The sequence below is a fragment of the Dendrobates tinctorius genome, unplaced genomic scaffold (assembly GCF_039654945.1).
Source record: "Dendrobates tinctorius isolate UK_male_01 unplaced genomic scaffold, ASM3965494v1 ptg000079l, whole genome shotgun sequence".
Classification (NCBI taxonomy): Eukaryota; Metazoa; Chordata; class Amphibia; order Anura; family Dendrobatidae; genus Dendrobates; species Dendrobates tinctorius.
In genome coordinates this window covers 15,931,777-15,949,864 of record NW_027361747.1, presented here as the reverse complement: position 1 = coordinate 15,949,864, position 18,088 = coordinate 15,931,777, and the positions used below count along the sequence as shown (strand labels likewise).

General features: G+C 44.8%; 1 protein-coding gene across 2 annotated transcripts in view; it reads right to left on the bottom strand.

The window, feature by feature from the left end:
* KIT (KIT proto-oncogene, receptor tyrosine kinase) overlaps positions 1–12,142 on the bottom strand; it is a 70,855-nt gene extending 58,713 nt beyond the window's left edge. For both annotated transcript variants that reach the window (XM_073583551.1, XM_073583552.1), the window contains exon 1: positions 11,988–12,142. In XM_073583551.1, the coding sequence (XP_073439652.1) occupies positions 11,988–12,042 (55 nt within the window). In that variant the 5' untranslated portion in view covers positions 12,043–12,142. The remainder of the gene's footprint in view (positions 1–11,987) is intronic.
* Positions 12,143–18,088: the final 5,946 nt, after the last annotated feature.

Here is an 18,088-nt window from a genome sequence, read left to right as displayed (position 1 = left end):
CTGTGCATGTCTTTTCACAGGGGACAACTGGCAAGCCCTTTTACCCTTCTTCCCTCTATAAAGCTTTTCTTGGAATAGGGATTTTAGTAAGTGTTTAACTTCTGCCCTATTGATGGGTCTTAAATCAGTGGCAACAATAGGGGTCTCTTCGGTTACCATCTACTCTATACCAGACTCTTTTTTGGTATGAATCAGGCAATAGATTTCTGCAAAGCGTAGACTCCTTGTGCTTAGACTTTGCCACACACTTCTTTCGCTGGCAAATAAGTCACAAGAAAGAAAAAAGCCACATCATCAAATGAAGTTTCACGAAGTTCACTTTCCAGTGTGAGGCAATCAAATGGTACAGGCTGCGTTAGCGACATGCCCCCAGGCCCACATCCTCCTGACCTGCCTCCATGTGCATGTCAACCAGGCACGCCTCTGAACCACTGAATAGGCAAGCCAGCGTGCAGCCACCACACCTCCCAGCATGTACCAGCACCCGACAAACCGTGGCTAACCCTGCTCGGGACACACTCACCTGCATCCACACAACATCAAAGTTCCCTTGGACCAACTGTGGCGCTTCCAGGGACCCCGCATCGGCCGAGGCAGGGAAGATATCCCTGCCTGAGCGCCAATTGGTCGCGCCTAGGAAAGATAATATTTGGTTCTTGAGTCCTCAGGTATGTCTGTAAGAGGCTCCCCTGTCAAGGATAGGAAACCAAATGATAGGAGGGAGAGGTGCAGCCCTTTTTAGCCTGTAGGTTTCCTGCACTTGAAGGGAAGATCCTCTCTCTCAAGGTGCTGTCATGGGTGATCAATAAAAATTTATATATAAATAATGGATTCTAAATTACGCAGGAAATGTTATTGGCGAGTAGAACACAAGGTTCTATAAATTACCATTTCTATATTTATCCTATTAATGTGACGGAATTGCCGCTTACTGATATCATTAGGCTAAATATCTCTAATGAAAGGATAACAATTGAAATTACTTGTTTTCTGTTTCCTACAATGACTATGGTATACGCCAAAGTTTCTTATGACACAACAAACTGAAAGACATTTCCCTGCTAATGTGCACAAGTATTACTTTAGTAGTGACGGAAGGACCGCTCATCAAGGATGTTATGAATGCTTTCCTGTTGTCTTTTTTCTATAATAAAGTTGGGGGAAATTACTCAAATTCCTGAAATCTGCCATGTGGGCAAATGGAAAAATGCAAAATTTAAAAATAATGTCATAAAATGTACCAGCTGTGGTTTGTGGGTAAAACTGAGTTTACAGTAAAATAAACCAGTCTCAGATATTCCACCTTTTACAAGATGTTTTCTTTAAAAGTTTTACCATCTTTAATCCTAAAATGAAAATTAGAAATCCATTGTAATGGTTTTAGTATTGCAACTTTTTCCCTTCTAATACGTTAGAGTACTAAAATCTATTTTGTGGTTGCCATGCGCCCTGTAGTTGTTTGGCACTTATACAGTTTGACTCCCATCTTCCAGACCACATATCACACTTTCAGTGTATCTTGAATTAAGTCCAATATTTCCAAATGTTATTGCATGGCATTAAAATGGGTACGAGGAGGGCTACACTAGTGGGGTCCAGTACAGTTTTTTAAAGACCGTTTGTTGGGCAGAATCATAGCTATTTATCATCACCTTAGGGTCTTAGCTCACAACTGCTTTATTGCTAGCAGAACTAAGTAGGCTGACTTGAGGTCACACAGGTTTTGGAAACTTTAGTGCAATCTATCCTAAGCGCACGGTAATCCATGCCAACCCTTCTGGCAAATGCCAGACTTGCCAAGTTTCAGGTGTCAAGCTCTGTTCATATAGTGTTAAGAGCCTACACTGGAGGTATATATATCAGAAAAAGATCTCAACGGACTTACAATGTCTCATACATACAGTGTGATATCGTACTCATAGGCTCCAATTGTAAAAAAAAAAAAAAAGTATGCTTCATTTTTTACTTATACCCTACTATCCTATTAAATACAACAAGAATTGTATACAGAGGCCTACAAGATGCTTTTTTAGACCGTCAAGTGAAGGAAGCATTATGGATATGTTTGGTGTACACTCTGGGAACTTTCATCAAATGTAAGCGCTAAACAAAATGATAACAGAGCCTAAACTTGACTAACTTCTTATATAAGTCCGGTTTCTTTCAAAAGTAGGAAAAATCCTAAAGAATAGCTCATATAAAGAAAATAAGTCAACTGACTCTTCTAAAAAACATAGTATTCAAACAAGTTAGGTATCAATGCAATGCTTTGGAATATTAAATCCAGCGTTCATTTCTTTACAAAGCAGAATAGCCTCCTCTGGCCAATGTAAAGGAATTGCTCAGCTCACAAATCTGGAGCAGACATGTAAGTAGATATGGTCAGAGTAGACATTACCGATAACGAGAGGATTTCAAGGACCAATTAACATTTACTGTCCACTTAACTCTCTCTTCAAATCAAAATGCTTAGTGGTTTCAGGCCGAGGCCAGCTCCCCTAAAGTCAAATTATGTCATTAAGCCAGTGCTCAATTACTACCCATAATAGCATCCAAGAGGCATCCTGTAGACGGAGATGGTGGCATAAAAATAAAACTGCATCACGTTTATGACCAAAGGTAATCATTCTTACTCTTAACGAGGGGCATGGTTCCAGAAAAACTGCCAAAGTAAAAGCAGCCATTTACACCGCATAGATTACCAGCTGGAAATCAAGCCTCTTGTCTCACATGCTGTCAAAACACTGCCATAAGTATATACCTGTTGTCTTCGACAGAAATCACGTAATCAAGGGCTATACAGAAATTATAGGGATATGTAAATCTCCATTTCTTGCTATGGGTGGGCATGTGAGGCAAAAGCGAAGGTAACTATGCCATGTACAACGCCGCTCATAATGAATGCCTGGCACACCTGACTGGTAGGCAGCATTAGCCACAAGAAAATAGAGACAAGTGGATGAGATTTTCAGAGATGAAAACAGTAGAAATCTGCGATCATTAGAACATTATTCTAAACTGAACAAGATCTCTTTTTTCACAGAAAGGCAAAGCACAGATGAAAGGGAAAGCAGAGCAAAAAAGAAAAAAACATTGCTTTTTGCTGCAAAAAGAAATTCATCAGCTACAGGAGAAACTATTAATTTACAAAAAATGTACTTTACAAGTATAACTAAAGATGGAATGATTGATAAACCTGCTTAGTTACGGCTTTGAGACGTCTTGCAGACAAAGGGTGTGTAAGGCTATTGTACTGCAAATAAAGGACGAGCAAAGGGTCAGTGCAATTTGGTTAACTGTTCTTGATAATGAGTTGACTGCACATAAAAGCTTTAGGCTGAATTTACACTGACAGATAATTGTGAACGAGTGAGCTTAAGACAGTTTGTTCACGATTATCTATCAGTGTGAACAGGCCGCTGATCGCCTGATGAACGCGCAAAATACTAGTTTATAAGTCTAAATAAGCTTTTGTGCTGCTCAAAAAAAATCATCCTTCTCGATTGTGTATCATCCTGCGTAAACAGGACTGGCAGTGCCAAAAACTATGACACTAAGGGTCCCGTTACAAATAGCGACGCACCAGCGATCCCGACAACGATATGACCTGGTCAGGATCGCTGGTGAGCGGTCAAACAGGCAGAAACACCAGAGATCAGGACCAGCGAGGACGCGGGTAAGTAAGCGCGCGTCGCTTAGTTACCCGCTGTGTACCCTGGATACCAGCGTGCTGCTCGCACTGGGAGCTGGTATTCAAGGTAAACAGCGGGTAACTAAGCGCTCCCAGCGTCTGCTTACAGCGCTGGGAACTCGCTGATTGATGGTCTCCCGCCTGCCACATGCAGCGATGCGTGCTGGCTAGAGGGAGACCAATGATCAAAAAAAGGCCCAGGACATTCGTGCATGATCGGCGATACCTGGCGGGGGGTGCCGGTCGCTGATAGGTGTCACCCACAGCGAGATCGCTGTTGCGTCACAAAACTTGTAACTCAGCAGCGATCTCGCTAGCGATTTCGGTTAGTATGACAGGGGCTTTAGCGATCTATTACAGATTGTTGAGTGCATATCCTTTATTGCCTGTGTAAACAGGTCATTAAATGACCTCTGATCGCTAAAGGTTTAGAGTATGTGCACACGTTGCGGATTAGTCTGCGGATCCGCATCGGATTTGGCCCTGCGAATCCACAGCAGTTTTCCAAGGAATGTACAGTACCATGTTATCCTATGGAAAACAAAAACCGCTGTGCACATGCTGCGGAAAAATCAGTGCAGAAACGCAGCGGTTTATTTTCCGCAGCATGTCAATTCTATGTGTGGATTCTGCAGCGTTTTTACACTTATTCCATTCTAGGAATCCGCAGATGTAAAAACGCAGGCAAAATCCGCACTAAATCCGCAGGTAAAATGCAGGCATTTTGACATGCAGATTCTGCAGAATCTGCAACGTGTGCACATACCCTTAACGATCAGCTGACGTTTAGCGTCACCGGTTAGTCTGTATAAATGGATCCTAAATATCCCAACAGAAATACTGAAACAGACTGAGAAAGGAAGAAGGGAGTAAGTTAGATGTACTATCATTTTAATAAATAATAGTTGTTACACCTGTGCATTTAAAGGGGTTTTTTTTTTTGCCCACAATTAAGATTTGCCACCCAGCCATAGTACAAGTGAATATTGTCTTATAACTGAGGCTCCACTGACCACTCGACTGGAGGTCCCGGGTAGAATTGAGTGAATATCTTCAGTTCCCCGCTTATTCGGCAAGCTATAGCGCTTACCGAATAAGCTACAGCAGGAACCTGGCTTCCTGCATCGCACCGGCTGAACAGCTGATCGCCACCGCAGCTGCATGTGTCATGGCTGTGTGACAGGCACGACACATGCATGGAAACCCCAACACACAGGCTCTCCATGCAAGTGCTGTGACAGTGACACAGCCGTGACACATGCAGCTGCGGCGGCGATCAGCTGTTTAGCCAGCGCGATCCAGAAAGCCAGGTTCCTGCTGTAGCTTATTCGGCAAGCGCTATAGCTTGCCGAAGAAGCGGGGAACCGAAGATATTCGCTCAACTCTAGTACTGAGCCACTTGTTGCACAAGGAGGAATTTAAATGGAGTGCTGTTGACCTATGCATCCTGATCCACATATAGGGAAACAGACAAGTTCAATGCTTGGCTCTTTCTGTTGGTCCCATAGAAAAGCGCAACAATGCACATGGTTGACCACCCCTCTATGCCAAACTCTTCCTCACCAAGGTTGTGCAAATCTGGAGTGGGATTCCTACAATCACATTTATCAACTTTACTGTAGATTGGAGATAAATGTCCATTGTGGTATATCCTCTTTAAGGTTACTCTCACACGGCAGTATTTTGGTCAGTATTTCACATCAATATTTGTAAGCCAAAACAAGGGGTAAATCAAATGTGCAGAAGTGGTGACGTGTTTCTATTATAGTTTTCTTATGACTGTTCCTGATCCTACCCATAAAGCGATTTTCATGTCCGATAGTTACTTTTTTGTGGGGGGGGGGGGGTCCGCTTTGGGATGACAAAAAGGGAAATAAAACGATCCAGCACATGATCCATTCATTTAAAGGGGAAAGTCTTAATGTCAGCAAAAAAAATGGATCCATGTTGTAGTTTTTTTAACATTGAAGTCTATGGAAAACTGATAACGGATGACATAACAGATGAACAGATGACGATCTATTAACTTATCCATTTTTTACATGATAGTTCAGCCTAAGATAGCTGTTGGCTGAATTATCATTTGGTTGATGGCTCTCTCCTGACTTTCCTACATTCCTAAACAGGAATGCTCAGATCAACTGAGAGTTGCTGCGCAAGAATCACCTGGCAGCAGCTTATCTCCCAGCCAAACAAAAGATCGATAGACTGAATTCCTGATTCTTATGTCCACCAACATAATCTGTAGGTCATCTGATCCTGCTGAAATCGGCTGGTTCATCAGACTTTTATCTGTGTATTGGGCAGTAAAAGGTTTAGGGTACCGTTACACTAAGCGATGCACCAGCGATCCCGACAAGGATATGGATCGCTGGTGCATCGCTAAGTGGTCGCTAGTGAGCTGCCACACAGGCAGATCTCACCAGCGACATCGCTGGGGTCGGGGGTCGCTACTTACCTGTTAGACGCGGCGATCCTGACGTCCTCCCGCCCGCGTCCACGCGTCGCTCGTTGTCACAGCAGGAAGCCCAGCAGGAAGCTCCCGATGAGAAATGATCCAGGACGTTCTCGCGCGACCAGCGATGAGCAGCGGGGGAGCCGGTCGGAGGTAAGTATCAGACATAGCGATATCGCTAGCAATATCGCTGCTACGTCACAAAATCGGTGACGTTACAGCGATATTGCTAGCGATATCGCTATGTGTAACGGGGGCTTTATTCCACTTAGGACCCCGTTACATGCTTCAATGTCCCAGCGATCCCACCAATGATCCGACGTGGATGGGATTGCTGGGATATAGTTAGCTGATTGCTGGTGAGCTGTCACATAGGCAGACTCACCAGCGATCAGGACCAGCGAGCACGCTGGTATCCAGGGTAAACAGCGGGTATCTATGAGCCGCGCAGCGCTTAGTTACCTGCTGTTTACGCTGGAAACCAGCTCCCAGCATTTGCTTTATGGCGCTGGGAGCTCGCTGATCGTTGGTCTCTCGCTGTCACCCGCAGCAATGTGTGCTGCCCAGTGGGAGACCAACGATAGATTTATGGCCCAGACCATTAAGCAACGATTAACGATCAACCAACTGATCGTTGATCGTTGCTACATGTCACACGCAACAATGTTGTTCCGACATCGCTGCAATGTCACCAAACTGTTGACGTTGTAACGATATCGTTCACAATATCATTGTGTGTAACGGGGCCTTTAAAAAAAAACAACTTATCCTTTATGCATTGGGATAGGGTCCCAGTGGTGGGCTGCTCTTCGATTACAAGATTGGAACTCTGGAACCAGGAGAACGGGACTCCGCAGCCCTCTCTTGAATGGAGCGGAAATGCATGCGTTTGAGACCTCTGGTCCATTCATTGTCAACTGGACTGCTAGCAATAAGAAAGCACTGTAGTCGGCAATTTCTGACAGTTCCTTTGACAATTAATTACGGTAAGTGAAGATCCAGCATGTGCTCCATTTGCTGGTTTTTGACCACTCTGAACTTATTGCTAGGCAATAACTTAGTTATTATTTTAGAATAACCTTTAAACAGGTTATCTGACTTGGTGCAATAAAAGGTGAAGTCAGCACTGTACACATTCCAATGAATTTTGGTCTGGTTAAACTATTAAATATGGTTTATAATCCCACAGCCGAGCAATCAGCCACCGATCCCTTCTCTCAGCTCTTAGAATGAGCAGCTAAAGTGCAAAAAAGAAAATATCCTGCTTGCAAAATGTACATGCAAAAAAGGGACCTAAGCCAGTCTCTGAGATTGTTTTATACACAGGGTCCCCAGTGATGAGCATCCCTCACAGTCCAATTAAATCAATGTACCCCATCTACTGATTCCCAAAAGCAGAATTTTACTGAATGACATAAGGAAGATGACCAGAGGAATCACTTGAATTTGTTAAATATACCTCATTAAGGCTGATAACAAAAGCTTGCATAACCCAGACAAATCTTCTAACAGATAAGAGCCTGGTAGACAGGTTAAAGATTAAGAAGAAAGTTTTGCTGAGTAATGAACATTTCCACAAGAACAAATATGTCAACTAAAATATTTTCTATTCGTCAACAAACACTAAATCTGCAGACACTTCATAGTGCGTTTGCTTTTTTTGCAATCATTTTAGTCCCAAGTGTCAGGAAATATATTACTAAGGTTTTGGAACTCCAAAATAAAGGTACGGTATATCCTAAGTAAAAATGTCGACTTTTTCGAATGATCTATGAACGAATAGTGGTTGGAAAACTCATCCGACACAGAAATGCTCACTAGATTTTTCAATCAGATTTTTTCCAGGTTGCGGATGGGCACGAACACCATGTGCGCTATTGGGGGGATGCGATTACTTTTACATCAGCGTTATCAAGGAAGATAATCGACAACTTATAGATTTCTAACTTTTTTCTCTATTTACAATGACTAATTACAGTTACCAATAATAAAATGGTTTCATGGTTTGGATGACGATGAATAACATGTCTACAAAAAAAATAAAAATCACGTGCCAAGGGTTTGTATTTTAATGGATCTAGAGTATTTTGAGGGTTCGGAACTCAAATGTCCCATTAATTTTGCTGAATTGGTTCTAGTTTTCGAGACAATTCATCCATGAAAATAATGTATTCCCCCAATGCGACTTGTTTGTGATACATGTAATAGCTCTTGGTCTTTTGATGCTTTACAGTGTCTAATGAAATACCCCATAGAATTATTTTCTATTTCAATTTGTAGGCTTACAGTGCTATAAGGGACTCTTTGAAGGCAGAATTCTACTGAAATTAATCCTTAAATATTTCATGTATAGAGCATGTATAGCGCACCTAATCAGCGCCATATACTTAATATAAAACCGTTCCGGCATCGTTGGCACCAAAATCATGGTATATATAATCTTTACATCTACACTAATTCTTAAATTTAAAATTTGCCCAAATCTACTTTCACCACTGGACTGTCTTATTATGTAAACCCATAATAATATATTCAGTATGCACTAAGAGTTGAAGCAAACTAATAACCCAGTGGTCTGCAATTTGGAGCCCTCCGGCAGCGGGGATGTTGGGCATGCTGGAGGTTGTAGCTTTATAACTGGAGCGCTGCAGGTTGCAGGCCATTAATTCAAACATTACAAAACCTTATTAGACCACACTTGGCACTATGTCAACTCCTCACTTTGTAGTTGAGTCATTACAGGACTGTCATGTGGTTCCTGTTTACATCTAACATACTCCACACACAAGAAAACCCTTTGGGGTCCAGATAGTATTAATTTTCATGTGCGGACTAAACGCACTCTACCTGAGTGAGTACAAGGTATGTGGATTTTAGGTCTAGACTCTGACAATGATCAGAGTTGCTTGTAAATTCCTATCCATATTTGTTTTTCAGCAGTTTGTAACATGCAAACCTCCATTTCCCTTTGGAGTCCCCACTAGCTGACACCCCCACCCCCATTCAGGTTTTAACCTGTATTTTATGCCTTCATAAACCTGGACCCTATAATAAAAATGGGAAATGTTAAAATGATTTCAATGAAGTTACTTAATCCTACTCACGGGTATTTTGGTGACCAGCTTTGGAGACGTGTTTTACTGAACTTACAGAACACACAAGATAAACGTATTAACATCAAAGTGCTAAATTAAGAAACAATTTAAATATTGCAAATGATAATAGATCTAATGTGAGAAATATATAATGATTTATATCCATTTTATTTGGCTGATGCGTAAATGGATCCAGGGTCTTTCAGCCTAGTTTCAATCAATAAAATAAAGAGATCAGCTTTAAGCATTGTCTGAGAGGTACGGTAATCATATAAAAGGTCGTCATTAGTAATTAACCTAGGCTGGCAAAATTCCAGGAGGCAGGTAGTCAATGTTCCTAGATATCTGTAGTTGGTGCCAAACTTTCTTTTGAGGTCTATGGGAGGTTTACAGAGTATGTGTCAGAAAGATTGAAAGGAGATTCCACAACGATTATGGCAGGAATTATGGATAGTTGTAGCATAAAGTGTATTTTTCTACATGCAGAGACAAAAAAGTGGAAACCTCACAAAACCGTTGTTCCAAAGCAAAGCAGAACGCCAATAGATGCAAAAGTTGTTCCATAAAATCACAACATGGGGTAAACAGTGTAATCCCTGTGCTACTGTTACTTGCTGCTTCCTAAATGAACAATATGTTTACTTTACAGGTCACTAATCCAGAAACCCTCCAGTGACTAATAATGAATGATCCAAAAAAGAACAAAATGTAGAGATGTCATAAGAGCCCCTGGAATAAAGAAGCCTAGGGTAAATCTGGGGTCACTTCTCTTAGGGTATCTTTCACAGTTCATGTACCAAGAAGATCTATAGAAGGTGAAGAGGGAAGGGGCAGGTTGTGTTATTGTCCCAGTCTCGTATCTCCATAACAACATAAGGAAGGTAGTCATTTTCTAGCACCTTGTATATGTCTAAGGTTTCCCTAAGTTTTCATTCACTTCCAAGGCAACAGATCAGAGGTACAAAACACACACAAAATGACCAATGGACCCGCTGTGCACACATTCCAATATATTCCCCTTCTCTTCAGGTCCTGGTCAGCCTTATACCTGAATTACCTGTACTTTTAAGCCTCAGTTGCGCTCCCTAGATGAAGTGGTGTCACTATGTCAAGTGACAGGAGTTCATCTCAGCTGATTAATAAATAATGAAGGCAGAAGATTGCTAATTCATTGCGTTTAGACAAGGTGACACCTATGTTTCGATGGCTGGAGCGCGGCAGAGTATTTGAAGGAAATACACAGTTTTGCTGGCACCTAATGGAAGGTCGTTAGATGATGCAAATGACAACTGGCAAGCAAGTGTTCAGCAGGACATGTGGAATGATGGCACTGGCAAACTGTACAGAAAACAATCTGCCCCCTGGCACCGGGAGCGCTTACTATTACACATAGCCATAACTATCTTCCAATGTGGTATATATAGTAAACAATGGCATCCGTAGGCATCAGCTATTAGGAGTCTAATTTGCCGGTTCACAATTTGATGGTAGCACTTAGGATCAGACCATTAGGGCATGTGCACACTAATAGTGCAGAAATGTCTACATCTCTTGAAAAGAAAAACGCAGTGTAGAATAGGAGCATTTTTGCAGTGTTTTTGGTGCAGATTTTTCCCCACACTCATTAGTAGCGGTGAGATCTGTAGCAAAAATACTGAAAGAATCGACAAGCTGAATAGTTACCGGTAAGTAAAAAATAAGCACCGTGTGCATGAGACGTCAGGACCCTCATCCACGTAAGACAACCCTTCAGGTTTTGTGACAGATCTGCAGCGTCTGCATTGGCTTCTAAGCAGAAAGCTGCATTTTCTGTCCATTTTAGCCATTCAATTCACAGGACAGGATTTACAATGTGCCAACTTGGTGACCCTACAGCTGATCTCAACAGGGAAGAGGGATCACCGAAAAGATGTCTCCAGTCACAAGATCTTTCCCGTTATTTAGACTGTGGGGTACGAGGAATGTTAGGACTCCCCCCATGTGCTTTCCCAGCTTCCATACTGGTCCATTATATTATGCTGGATCTCTTGGACAACTTCATTTTGGTTCTGCATCTTTAATGGGAAAACTAGTATTGCAGACTTCTCTATTCCTACCATCAGAATGCCAGGAAGGTCTAGCACATGGACACAGAACCCTACAGTGACAGCGCTGACCAAGAAAATCTGGGGGACCAAAACTATAGCACATAAGGGTGAATGGATGAAGCTGATTCTACCAACAAAGCAGAGAAGCTCCTCACATAACAGCAATAAGTCCCCTGCATTACTGAGAACATTAGATCACACGAGTAATGTCCATGCCATGGAACAATCGCGGACCAGAAAGACCCTACTCCACAGCAGCTGTCATCAAGCGCTGAGCTCTGCTGCTGGGGCACTACAAGTGCCAGCCTTCCCAGCAGCAGACACCAGGGATCCTCCAGGACTGGCCGCCGTCAGCCTGGTAGCAGGGGTAGGTTAATAATTACACGCCGGCACAAACAGCCGAGATAAGGAGATCGATCCACCGGTTTAACCCTCTGCCTGCCAGGGAGGATGCGCCGCTCTCTATGCACAGCCCAATGTTTAGTCTGCACTTTTGCTGGTTTTCTCTCCGTCCCAAAGTTTGCAAAGAGCAGTAAGTTCCCAGGCCAGAGAATCGCCACACAGCGCATCAGTGACGGCTGCAGACTGCAGGCTGCGCCAGAGCATCGTGCGCCACACATCCCCACAGCGGTACCGCAAGGTGCAGATCCCGGGCTGACCTGTGTGAAGGGTGACAAGCAGCAGCAGCACGCACAGCACAGCCCAGCAGCCCATGACGGTGCCCAGGAGGTGGCTGCAGCTCACACACCGGCACCGACTCCTCACACGTCTTCTACGATTATCCTCCAGCGGCAGATACTACAAGTGACCTCCTCACCAGGAGCAAGGTGGTAAGTGCCAGACCCGGCCACGCCCCTCACCTTGACCCCGCCCACGGCCCGCCCCCGCCATGCTGCTCCTGCGGAGAACACAACACTGGTCATCCATTGTATGACTGCGGAGAGAGGAGAACTAATAGCCGGACACTGGAGAGCAGAGCTGTGCACCGAGCACTATACAGAGAGCACAGAGCTGTGCACTGATCATTATACAGAGAGCACAGAGCTATGCACTGAGCAATATACAGAGAGCACAGAGCTGTGCACTGATCATTATACAGAGAGCAGAGCTGTGCACTGAGCAATATACAGAGAGCACAGAGCTATGCACTGATCACTATACAGAGAGCAGAGCTGTGCACTGAGCCCTATACAGAGAGCACAGAGCTGTGCACTGATCACTATACAGAGAGCACAGAGCTGTGCACTGATCACTATACAGAGAGCACAGAGCTGTGCACTGAGCAATATACAGAGAGCACAGAGCTATGCACTGATCACTATACAGAGAGCAGAGCTGTGCACCGAGCACTATACAGAGAGCACAGAGCTGTGCACTGATCATTATACAGAGAGCACAGAGCTGTGCACTGAGCCCTATACAGAGAGCACAGAGCTGTGCACTGATCACTATACAGAGAGCACAGAGCTGTGCACTGATCACTATACAGAGAGCACAGAGCTGTGCACTGAGCCCAATACAGAGAGCACAGAGCTGTGCACTGATCACTATACAGAGAGCAGAGCTGTGCACTGATCACTATACAGAGAGCACAGAGCTGTGCACTGATCATTATACAGAGATACAGAGCTGTGCACTGATCATTATACAGAGATACAGAGCTGTGCACTGAGCCCAATACAGAGAGCACAGAGCTGTGCACTGATCACTATACAGAGAGCACAGAGCTGTGCACTGATCACTATACAGAGAACAGAGCTGTACACTGATCACTATACAGAGAGCAGAGAGCTGTGCACTGAGCCCAATACAGAGAGCACAGAGCTGTGCACTGATCACTATACAGAGAGCACAGAGCTGTGCACTGATCACTATACAGAGAACAGAGCTGTACACTGATCACTATACAGAGAGCAGAGAGCTGTGCACTGAGCCCAATACAGAGAGCACAGAGCTGTGCACTGATCACTATACAGAGAGCACAGAGCTGTGCACTGATCACTATACAGAGAGCACAGAGCTGTGCACTGATCATTATACAGAGAGCACAGAGCTGTGCACTGATCACTATACAGAGAGCACAGAGCTGTGCACTGATCATTATACAGAGAGCACAGAGCTGTGCACTGAGCCCAATACAGAGAGCACAGAGCTGTGCACTGATCACTATACAGAGAGCAGAGCTGTGCACTGATCACTATACAGAGAGCACAGAGCTGTGCACTGATCATTATACAGAGATACAGAGCTGTGCACTGATCATTATACAGAGATACAGAGCTGTGCACTGAGCCCAATACAGAGAGCACAGAGCTGTGCACTGATCACTATACAGAGAGCACAGAGCTGTGCACTGATCACTATACAGAGAACAGAGCTGTGCACTGATCACTATACAGAGAGCAGAGAGCTGTGCACTGATCACTATACAGAGAGCACAGAGCTGTGCACTGATCACTATACAGAGAGCACAGAGCTGTGCACTGATCACTATACAGAGAGCACAGAGCTGTGCACTGATCACTATACAGAGAACAGAGCTGTGCACTGATCACTATACAGAGAGCAGAGAGCTGTGCACTGATCACTATACAGAGAGCACAGAGCTGTGCACTGATCACTATACAGAGAGCACAGAGCTGTGCACTGAGCACTATACAGAGAGCACAGAGCTGTGCACTGATCATTATACAGAGATACAGAGCTGTGCACTGAGCCCAATACAGAGAGCACAGAGCTGTGCACTGATCACTATACAGAGAGCACAGAGCTGTGCACTGATCACTATACAGAGAGCACAGAGCTGTGCACTGATCACTATACAGAGAACAGAGCTGTGCACTGATCACTATACAGAGAGCAGAGAGCTGTGCACTGATCACTATACAGAGAGCACAGAGCTGTGCACTGATCACTATACAGAGAGCACAGAGCTGTGCACTGAGCAATATACAGAGAGCACAGAGCTGTGCACTGAGCCCAATACAGAGAGCACAGAGCTATGCACTGAGGACTATACAGAGAGCACAGAACTATACAGAGAGCACAGAGCTGTGCACTGATCACTATACAGAGAGCAGAGCTATGCACTGAGCAATATACAGAGAGCACAGAGCTGTGCACTGATCACTATACAGAGAGCACAGAGCTGTGCACTGATCACTATACAGAGAACAGAGCTGTGCACTGAGCCCTATACAGAGAGCAGAGCTATGCACTGAGCAATATACAGAGAGCACAGAGCTGTGCACTGAGCCCTATACAAAGAGCAGAGCTATGCACTGAGCAATATACAGAGAGCACAGAGCTGTGCACTGAGCCCAATACAGAGAGCACAGAGCTATGCACTGAGCACTATACAGAGAGCACAGAGCTGTGCACTGATCATTATACAGAGATACAGAGCTGTGCACTGAGCCCAATACAGAGAGCACAGAGCTGTGCACTGATCACTATACAGAGAGCACAGAGCTGTGCACTGATCATTATACAGAGAGCAGAGCTGTGCACTGATCATTATACAGAGATACAGAGAGCAGAGAGCTGTGCACTGAGCAATATACAGAGAGCACAGAGCTGTGCACTGATCACTATAAAGAGAGCAGAGCTGTGCGCTGATCACTATACAGAGAGCAGAGCTGTGCACTGATCACTATACAGAGAGCAGAGCTGTGCACTGATCACTATACAGAGAGCAGAGCTGTGCACTGATCACTATACAGAGAGCACAGAGCTGTGCACTGATCACTATACAGAGAGCACAGAGCTGTGCACTGATCATTATACAGAGATACAGAGCTGTGCACTGATCATTATACAGAGATACAGAGCTGTGCACTGAGCCCAATACAGAGAGCACAGAGCTGTGCACTGATCACTATACAGAGAGCACAGAGCTGTGCACTGATCACTATACAGAGAGCACAGAGCTGTGCACTGATCACTATACAGAGAACAGAGCTGTGCACTGATCACTATACAGAGAGCAGAGAGCTGTGCACTGATCACTATACAGAGAGCACAGAGCTGTGCACTGATCACTATACAGAGAGCACAGAGCTGTGGACTGAGCAATATACAGAGAGCACAGAGCTGTGCACTGAGCCCAATACAGAGAGCACAGAGCTATGCACTGAGCACTATACAGAGAGCACAGAGCTGTGCACTGATCACTATACAGAGAGCAGAGCTATGCACTGAGCAATATACAGAGAGCACAGAGCTGTGCACTGATCACTATACAGAGAGCACAGAGCTGTGCACTGATCACTATACAGAGAACAGAGCTGTGCACTGAGCCCTATACAGAGAGCAGAGCTATGCACTGAGCAATATACAGAGAGCACAGAGCTGTGCACTGAGCCCTATACAGAGAGCAGAGCTATGCACTGAGCAATATACAGAGAGCACAGAGCTGTGCACTGAGCCCAATACAGAGAGCACAGAGCTATGCACTGAGCACTATACAGAGAGCACAGAGCTGTGCACTGATCATTATACAGAGATACAGAGCTGTGCACTGAGCCCAATACAGAGAGCACAGAGCTGTGCACTGATCACTATACAGAGAGCACAGAGCTGTGCACTGATCACTATACAGAGAGCACAGAGCTGTGCACTGATCACTATACAGAGAACAGAGCTGTGCACTGATCACTATACAGAGAGCAGAGAGCTGTGCACTGATCACTATACAGAGAGCACAGAGCTGTGCACTGATCACTATACAGAGAGCACAGAGCTGTGCACTGAGCAATATACAGAGAGCACAGAGCTGTGCACTGAGCCCAATACAGAGAGCACAGAGCTATGCACTGAGCACTATACAGAGAGCACAGAGCTGTGCACTGATCACTATACAGAGAGCAGAGCTATGCACTGAGCAATATACAGAGAGCACAGAGCTGTGCACTGATCACTATACAGAGAGCACAGAGCTGTGCACTGATCACTATACAGAGAACAGAGCTGTGCACTGAGCCCTATACAGAGAGCAGAGCTATGCACTGAGCAATATACAGAGAGCACAGAGCTGTGCACTGAGCCCTATACAGAGAGCAGAGCTATGCACTGAGCAATATACAGAGAGCACAGAGCTGTGCACTGAGCCCAATACAGAGAGCACAGAGCTATGCACTGAGCACTATACAGAGAGCACAGAGCTGTGCACTGATCATTATACAGAGATACAGAGCTGTGCACTGAGCCCAATACAGAGAGCACAGAGCTGTGCACTGATCACTATACAGAGAGCAGAGCTGTGCACTGATCATTATACAGAGATACAGAGAGCAGAGAGCTGTGCACTGAGCAATATACAGAGAGCACAGAGCTGTGCACTGATCACTATAAAGAGAGCAGAGCTGTGCGCTGATCACTATACAGAGAGCAGAGCTGTGCACTGATCACTATACAGAGAGCAGAGCTGTGCACTGATCACTATACAGAGAGCAGAGCTGTGCACTGATCACTATACAGAGAGCACAGAGCTGTGCACTGATCACTATACAGAGAGCACAGAGCTGTGCACTGATCATTATACAGAGATACAGAGCTGTGCACTGATCATTATACAGAGATACAGAGCTGTGCACTGAGCCCAATACAGAGAGCACAGAGCTGTGCACTGATCACTATACAGAGAGCACAGAGCTGTGCACTGAGCCCTATACAGAGAGCACAGAGCTGTGCACTGATCATTATACAGAGAGCAGAGCTGTGCACTGATCACTATACAGAGAGCACAGAGCTGTGCACTGATCACTATACAGAGAGCACAGAGCTGTGCACTGATCATTATACAGAGATACAGAGCTGTGCACTGAGCCCAATACAGAGAGCACAGAGCTGTGCACTGATCACTATACAGAGAGCACAGAGCTGTGCACTGATCACTATACAGAGAGCACAGAGCTGTGCACTGATCACTATACAGAGAACAGAGCTGTGCACTGATCACTATACAGAGAGCAGAGAGCTGTGCACTTATCACTATACAGAGAGCACAGAGCTGTGCACTGATCACTATACAGAGAGCACAGAGCTGTGCACTGAGCAATATACAGAGAGCACAGAGCTGTGCACTGAGCCCAATACAGAGAGCACAGAGCTATGCACTGAGCACTATACAGAGAGCACAGAGCTGTGCACTGATCACTATACAGAGAGCAGAGCTATGCACTGAGCAATATACAGAGAGCACAGAGCTGTGCACTGATCACTATACAGAGAGCACAGCTGTGCACTGATCACTATACAGAGAACAGAGCTGTGCACTGAGCCCTATACAGAGAGCAGAGCTATGCACTGAGCAATATACAGAGAGCACAGAGCTGTGCACTGAGCCCTATACAGAGAGCAGAGCTATGCACTGAGCAATATACAGAGAGCACAGAGCTGTGCACTGAGCCCAATACAGAGAGCACAGAGCTATGCACTGAGCACTATACAGAGAGCACAGAGCTGTGCACTGATCATTATACAGAGATACAGAGCTGTGCACTGAGCCCAATACAGAGAGCACAGAGCTGTGCACTGATCACTATACAGAGAGCACAGAGCTGTGCACTGATCACTATACAGAGAGCACAGAGCTGTGCACTGATCACTATACAGAGAACAGAGCTGTGCACTGATCACTATACAGAGAGCAGAGAGCTGTGCACTGATCACTATACAGAGAGCACAGAGCTGTGCACTGATCACTATACAGAGAGCACAGAGCTGTGCACTGAGCAATATACAGAGAGCACAGAGCTGT